Here is a 7,133-nt window from a genome sequence, read left to right on the forward strand (position 1 = left end):
CATATTGCGTCCTCGTCACGGCAATCTTTTACTTTGTCCTTGACAAGGAGGAATCTGACCCAAAACTGGTGGACCTTTTCCTGAGACTGCTGTTTTATGCTTATGAGAGCATCTATGTCTGGGTGGGTGGGTGGAATTAAATCCGAACCCCGTCCTGACCGATTATCCGGAGTCTGACGACCTTCCGAGCTTGACAGTCCGGGTTCCGGAATATCTTCTGATTGTTTGGGACCGTCGTCCGATGCTATGTTCGGAGGGCTGATCGCATCCTTTCGCGGGTGAGTATCCGACTCTTCATGAACGGCGATCCAAACATAGTCCGGCTTCGATATAGAAGAAGACTCGCCGTCCTGCTCCACGACTACCGCAATCTGGTGGGTGACCGGTGGAGTTTCGGTTTCTCCCTGATCCATGTTCAGCATGAAAAGAATTTTCATGTTTTAGTTGGTTTAGTAGTGGGCAAGCACATAGGATAACAAATTTAACCCCTTTAAAAAAGAATGGAGGCTCGTTGTCTACATTTTAATTTGGTAGGAGTCCCATTTCAAGACCATGTCATGTTGAAAAAAATGTGTATTTTTCAGAACACCATATGCGCTTTGAAAGTACTCCATTTATCAGTAGGTTTAGTTTTGAGCAAGCACGTATGGTAACTATTTTAACCACTCAATATAAACAAAATGAACGGAAGCTTGTATCAGGGTAACCAAAGTTCAAAAGAAAAAAGTGTTGTGTGTGCTGGATTTCTGATGATTTAGGTCTTGGAAGACCTGAACAGGCAAGCATAGTATTGCAAGTAAGAAAATGTGAAACATTGCTAATAACTTGCCTCATATACATGACAGTTTTAGGTCATACAAGCAGCGGGTTACAAGAAAAACAATCGATATGTGATGAACCAAGCCTAAGTCAAATAGGTAATGCCAATACAACCAAATTCATTACAATAGATGGATTTCAGTCCTAACACTGGAATGTAAATAAGCATAACAGAAGTGAATCATAGAACGTGGTTTATACAAAGCACGATAGTCTTCCTGTGAGTACAACTTCTACCACACATAGCCTTAAACAAAGAAAAGATAACCATGAGTTATTTGTACTTATAATAGAGCAACATCACAACAGTTCTAGTTATCCGCGCTGTTACGTTGCATATATATAAGAGAAGCCATGCATGTACCTAGCTAGAACGAATCAGCCCATAGCATTTTTCAGACTCATTTCGTGTCCTTGGTTTCTCAATGCTGCTCTAACTGTAGCATGTTATCTCTGTTTTCACCGTGGGTATCATGAATCCTTTTGCTTACATAGCAGCAGGGTCTTCCGACATGGTCTCATCTAACAGCCATACAGCTGTTTTATCTCCAAAAGATGATATTGCTGTATGCAAATAAACAGTCAAGCACATCATGCAACTGTCACATTTTGCTTCGATACTCAGCCACTGGTAGGCCAGAAGTTTGTAGAAGAATATCCAACATCATCATGTGAGGTATTTTCACCATCGGTGGAGCACCCTGTAGGTTTTAATGACATGCCGTAAATTTGCAGAAATTTACAGGGAAACCTAAGACATTTTAGAAATTACTTCATACCCAAGACATAGAACAATTGGCATGCCATCCTCAAACTATATTCTTTGTAGTCACAATAAAAGCTATCCAGTGTGGAGAAATAGGTATGCTGATTTATAAGACGCTCGCCACAAAATTTGATTATTAGTAGATGATCCAGGACCTAGGGAAAGCTGATTACACATTTGTTGACTGTCTATTGACCTGTGTTGTGATGATAGCATAGAATGACAATCAGAGTAATTGCTTAGCACTATTATTAGGTCTCAGGCTTCTCCTAGGTGTGTACCTATTTCTGAAACGTACATAGGCTAGAGAGGGAATCCATGATAGAACGAATATAAAAAGTTATAGTCTCCTTTGTCCGAACATCAAAAGTAAATTAGTTAAAGAAGGATTCGGAGAGCACCTGCTAATAAGCAATTGCATCTATCATGGTAAATAAGCACATCACATAAGGGACATCCAACATCTGTTTTTATAAGCTGCAATCATAGAACTGATTCTCATCCATCATCATCAAATTGAAAGAGAAATTACCTGTTAGTCGCTGGACAGCCGCCGAGGTTGTATCATGGGTTCTGAGCAAGAAAGGAGGCGAAGGATCCATGTATGGTTTCGTCTGGTCGACAGGAAGATATATATAGTAAGAAATGATACAGCTGAATATATATATAGAAGGCCCACTATTCGATCCAGCTGAAGCTTGTAATGAGCCTGCAGGCATCATCCAGACATATGTATAGTAAGCAATGATATAAGTTTATCACAATATCTCAAGTAACAAAGAACTGGTGAACTGATGATTTAATGAAAAATCCTTGAATGTGCAGATCCAAACAGTAATAGCAAGTTAAAGATCAAGTTGGACAGGGTAACGTCTAATTGGCATCACCCTTTTTATAAAAGTCAAAAAGATCTTAATGGCCTCGTGACTGAATAAGATGTGTAGATGGAGAAACCATGCGTATGAAGCTGCTCAGTACAACTTAACTGAATTCACTGACTTGAGGTAACGATGAAGAAAGAATAAAACATTCATAAAATGCAGATTCTCTCTTCTTTGAAGATATTACATGACTCGGCATCTTCTTGTAGGAAAGAACAAAGCAAATAAAGAAGGATAAAATAAGAACAAAGCAATGAACAGAGCATCAAGGAATCAGTAGAACAATTTCAGCTCACCATGTCGCGTCACCCCGCGGCTGACCTTCATGTTCAAATAACCAAGTATATCACATCATTTCTGGTTCATGTACCCCTGGAAAACACAATGACATCAGTTAATGGCGTACACATATTTAAAAAAAACTATGAGCATATTTTCACTAACAATACACACACCAACACCAAAATCAGAAGAAACAAAATTGAGAATATGACAAGTGAACTTGGCACACGATAAATTTGACAGGCCAATGTATGACAACTTGTCATGTCCATATGGCAAAAAGCGATACTTGACACAAATTAATTTATCTGTAAAAATGACATAAGGAATGTACTCAATAAGCATGCTAAGATACAATCAAGCGTCGAATGGGTTACTTCGATTCTGATATAGCAATTACACAAAAAATATAGTTCATAACAGCAGTGAAAGCATTGATATATCTGAACACTTCATCATTTTACTGAAAATTAATATTTGTATGCCTTTTCTACTTGTGAAATATTTGTATTGTTTGACCATGATGTATTTTGTCTAAGTAGATGATGATATACTAAACTTACTGACAAGTGTCAAATTCTTGATTTATTAGACATCTAACTAAGAAATATACAGGGACAGTTAACAACATTACCGCTGCAATGCGCATATACTGCATTTAGACAACAAGTGCCGATCATCAGTCCCAACACTGAAGATTCATTTCATTTTATCATCATTTTATCTAGAATAGATAAATGCAACAAATGATAGGAGTTGGGCATCGAATGGCGCCAAATGGCACAGTGTCCATGCCAAACCAAGAGTAATTGAAAATAAATGCTTGGCAATTTGGCAATACCAACGATCCTTTTAGTAATGAAAATTGAAGGTTCAAACTATGCAATAGAGTTTTCAAAATGCGATCGTAAATTCTCTCTATACAATTTTCTGTGTTAGCTCAAAGTTAAAAAGGCCTATACTGATTTGACATATATATATACCACTTTAATTAAAATAAGTAAGCTTGTTCTGTACAATAAGATGTAGATGCACATTTTAATTCAGTACCTCGCGTTGGTAATATATTTATTTTTCACTAAGCTTTTGATTGATATATCTTATTAAGGCGCAATGCCCAAATTCAATCCTGGAGTATTCTGAAACAGTTTGTGTTTCTTTAATATCTTTTCAGTTTTAGAAATTTAGGTGCTTGGTAAGAATTAGCAAAAAGCCCCCATTCGGACAGTTAGGAGAGGATGCTGCAATTTCCAAACTAAGTACAAATAGATATGTGATACACATGAAATAAATCATTATAACTCAGACCACACTAAAGTAGAACGAATCAAAGGTATGGACATAATAAAACTGAACTTCAGTTATACAAATATGCATCAACACAGTAGCCATTCAGTTCATAGTTTACAGGGGAAAGGAATAAACAACTGCATTGCTTGCCGGTTCGCTAGTGTTGTACAATGACAAATGCCAATACCTTGTTTCTCCAGGACCAGCAGCATGGTGGGGTCGGATGCACTCATCATCACTTCATGTGTGCGGAGCTCCCCAAGCCACACCCGTGGTCACCTCTCTTGCTGCCTATCCAACTCGCTGCACCATGCTCCGTGCTCACCGGTGCTATCCGTCGACCCGCTTTGGTCGAGGCACTACCAGGATGCTCGATTTCGCACGGGTCTCTGTTTCCTTGTCTAAATCCCGTCCAGAAGCTTCCCTACAGAGAAAGAAAGAGCATCACTGCTGTAGCTACCCAGGGTACTATAAATAGATGGATGGAAGCAAGACTAAAAATAAAAAAATAGAGCAGATAGTTCATTTAGTATAGCACTTTCCTTTTTCTTTTTGAAGGATCTAGAACAGCAGTTAGGACCAATAGAACTCCATTTTGCCGATCAGGTGTTAGCAAAAGGATAATCCCTCGAAATGCAATACATGTTGCAAAACAGTCAAGATCATCTATAAAAATACGAAGAAAAAAATACACATCTTACCCTTCTGCTTGCACTCCTCGACGGCCTGCTGCTTCTCCCTGTCATTGGCCGCCTCCCCTCCCCTGCAGCCACACCCCAGATCTGGAACATTAAAATGATCAGCAGACCAAGCACCATGATAGCACGCACATAAACAATAATACGCATGTACCTAGGAATTAGAGCAGCTAACCTTGACGAGGAGAACAGAGATGCAACAGATTGAGAACCTGCAAAACAGATGGGAACGATCTGGTCAGAGCACAACCATGGTACAGTACACACAAGCAAAAGAACACTGCACAAATAAAGGACCAAAACTGGACATATAGAATCTCCGGAGGTGGCAGTTAGATTCTGGCACAAGAGAGAGATTTCATCGCCTCCAGCTAGAGCTTGCCTGCGGGCTGTCTTACATTGCGTCCGACTCAAAGGCAAGGTGAGGAGGCAGGGGAGGGGGAGCAAAAGGGTTGGGAGGAGGACCTGCGAGGGCGACGACATCGTCCTTGCCTACCTTGTAGGAGAGGACGCTTCTGGAAACTCATGCATTGCGCTCACCGGCGCTCGCTGTCGCCCAGCCGACGAGTCTCCCCCAACCTCCGACCCCGCCCACATCCGCCGCTCCTTCAACCCATGCTGCTTCCGCCCGCAGCCACCGTGCCCTTCATGACCTGCGGCCCTGCCCCCTCTTCCTCGGCCAGCTCTCATGTCTTCCATCGCGTCGTCGATCTGGGATGTCCGACGCATCGTGGTCGTCATCGCGCCGTCCTCCTCGATCTATGGCCGCAGCGAGGATGCCAGATATGAGGTGGAGACGAGCGGCGCAAGAGGGCCGCGTGAGACGAGCGAGGACGGGATTGGGTGCGGCGCACGCGGAGAGGATTTGGGCAGGGGCGGCGCGGATCTGGTGGATGGAGTAGCCCTCATCGTCCACCTCCCCTGTCCATTCATCCCGCCACCGAGCTCGCAGGCGCGGCGAGGAATAGCAAGCGGCGGCGAGGCTCCGGGGGAGGCCGTGCCGAGGCAAGGAGGAGGGATGGAGGAGGCGAGGGAGGCTGTGGGGATCGAGGGGAAAGGGGGCTAGGGTTTGGGTGGTGGCTGGTGCGGGAGTGGGACGAGGCGAGGATGGATTGGCTGCGGGATGCGCGGTGCGAGGTGCGGATTGGCCAAAACCTCATGCACGCGGCCACCGCCAACCCAGCCAACAAGCGCGCGAGACGAGCCCACTCGTCATTGGCCGGTCAAAACAACTGCAAGGTGAAAATCGTGTTTGACCGTGAGGTGAAGATCTGACGGCCCAGACACGCCAGAAAGCCAGATCCGACGGCTGACGAAGACCGAATCGAGGGAGCCTCCTGAGAGCGAGTTGGCTAGGCTCTGTTTTTTTTTAAATGTGTGTCCTTTCCGGACTAACCCCTCCGGTTTATATAGACACCGGGGGAATCTAGGGTTTACATAGAGTCGGTTACATAAAAAGGAATCTTCATAATCGGCCGCCAAGCTTGTTTTCCACGTCAAGTAGAGTCCGATCCGAACACGGGTTCAGTCTTCGGCCTTCATGTCTTCACAGCCCATCAGTCCGGCCCACGGATAACAGGCCGGACGCCCGAGGACCCCTTAGTCCAGGACTCTCTCAGTTCGCACGGCAGATTTGGTGGGGAGGAGACCGATGATGACAAGCAGCATGTCGTCGAGGAGGCTGTTGATGAAGTCCAGGCTCGCCAGATGCGGTTTTGGCTCGAGCCGCCTCCGCTTGTTGGCTGCCTCGCCGTTCAACTCAACTGGCGGAGTCGCCGGTGTACACGTGTGCTGGTGTGTGTTTGTGTGCTAGGTGTGCGCGAGTGCGTCCTTCTATGCATGCCCCCGCGCAGTGGTGAATTGTGCGCGAGTGCGTCCTCCACGCGGAAGAAGTGTGTCCTCAGTGCGCCCTCAATTTACTAACGTGCGGGGTGCTACCCTGAGTGGTTTCAACTTTGTTTACTTCACCGCGTGTCAGATGGGCCTCTAGTTTACTTATTTTCACCCACTGCCACATGGGCCAGCACATGAAGATACAGAACACGAGCTGACAAGGCAGCATGTGGACTGGTTGACAGGTCAACTAAACAATATACGGAGCTATACGCTGACACAGTGAGCGTATAATCCGTCGATATAGAGTGTTCGTGTGAGAGGGGAGGCCCGTGAGAGATAGTAGAGAGAGAGAGAGAAAGAGCCACTCCCGCGTGTGTGAAAGAGACATAGACAACACTCGATAGAAGTCGAGAAAAAACGTATGTGTCTTATGCAAACATATCACACATGCATCTTCGACAACGAAAGCAAGGTGAGGAGATAGTGTGTGGTTGTTTGCAACCGAGAGAGCAAGACCCCTAGCACGTGGCCAAGAGGGGTCTGACAAACAAGGGAGAGAGG

General features: G+C 44.6%; 1 protein-coding gene across 16 annotated transcripts; it reads right to left on the reverse strand.

Annotated features, from left to right (window-relative positions):
* Positions 1-797: 797 nt before the first annotated feature.
* LOC123054563 (uncharacterized) lies at positions 798-5,866 on the reverse strand. 16 transcript variants are annotated; one of them, XR_006426266.1, is made up of 9 exons: positions 5,233-5,864; positions 4,912-4,948; positions 4,740-4,820; positions 4,226-4,462; positions 2,763-2,838; positions 1,987-2,294; positions 1,599-1,686; positions 1,184-1,520; positions 798-1,066 (listed from the first exon to the last, which is right to left on the reverse strand). XR_006426266.1 is itself a non-coding variant. In XM_044478358.1 (6 exons), exons 1-4 carry the CDS (start codon positions 5,475-5,477, stop codon positions 4,274-4,276), a joined length of 552 nt encoding a protein of 183 aa, XP_044334293.1. In that variant the 5' UTR covers positions 5,478-5,866; the 3' UTR covers positions 1,726-2,294; positions 2,763-2,838; positions 4,226-4,273. The 16 variants fall into 16 exon arrangements, 1 of the variants encoding a protein (XP_044334293.1); XR_006426263.1 differs by having other exon boundaries at positions 1,599-1,781; XR_006426268.1 differs by having other exon boundaries at positions 2,118-2,294; positions 5,233-5,863.
* Positions 5,867-7,133: the final 1,267 nt, after the last annotated feature.

The sequence above is a fragment of the Triticum aestivum genome, chromosome 1A (assembly GCF_018294505.1).
Source record: "Triticum aestivum cultivar Chinese Spring chromosome 1A, IWGSC CS RefSeq v2.1, whole genome shotgun sequence".
Classification (NCBI taxonomy): Eukaryota; Viridiplantae; Streptophyta; class Magnoliopsida; order Poales; family Poaceae; genus Triticum; species Triticum aestivum.

Coding starts and splice junctions, on each gene's coding strand:
- LOC123054563 (XM_044478358.1), bottom strand. CDS start 5,477: ATGACGACCACGATGCGTCGGACATCCCAGATCGACGACGCGATGGAA. Junction 4,949..5,232: donor GAAGCGTCCTCTCCTACAAG/GTAGGCAAGGAC, acceptor TCTGTTTTGCAG/GTTCTCAATCTGTTGCATCT. Junction 4,821..4,911: donor TCTCTGTTCTCCTCGTCAAG/GTTAGCTGCTCT, acceptor TTAATGTTCCAG/ATCTGGGGTGTGGCTGCAGG.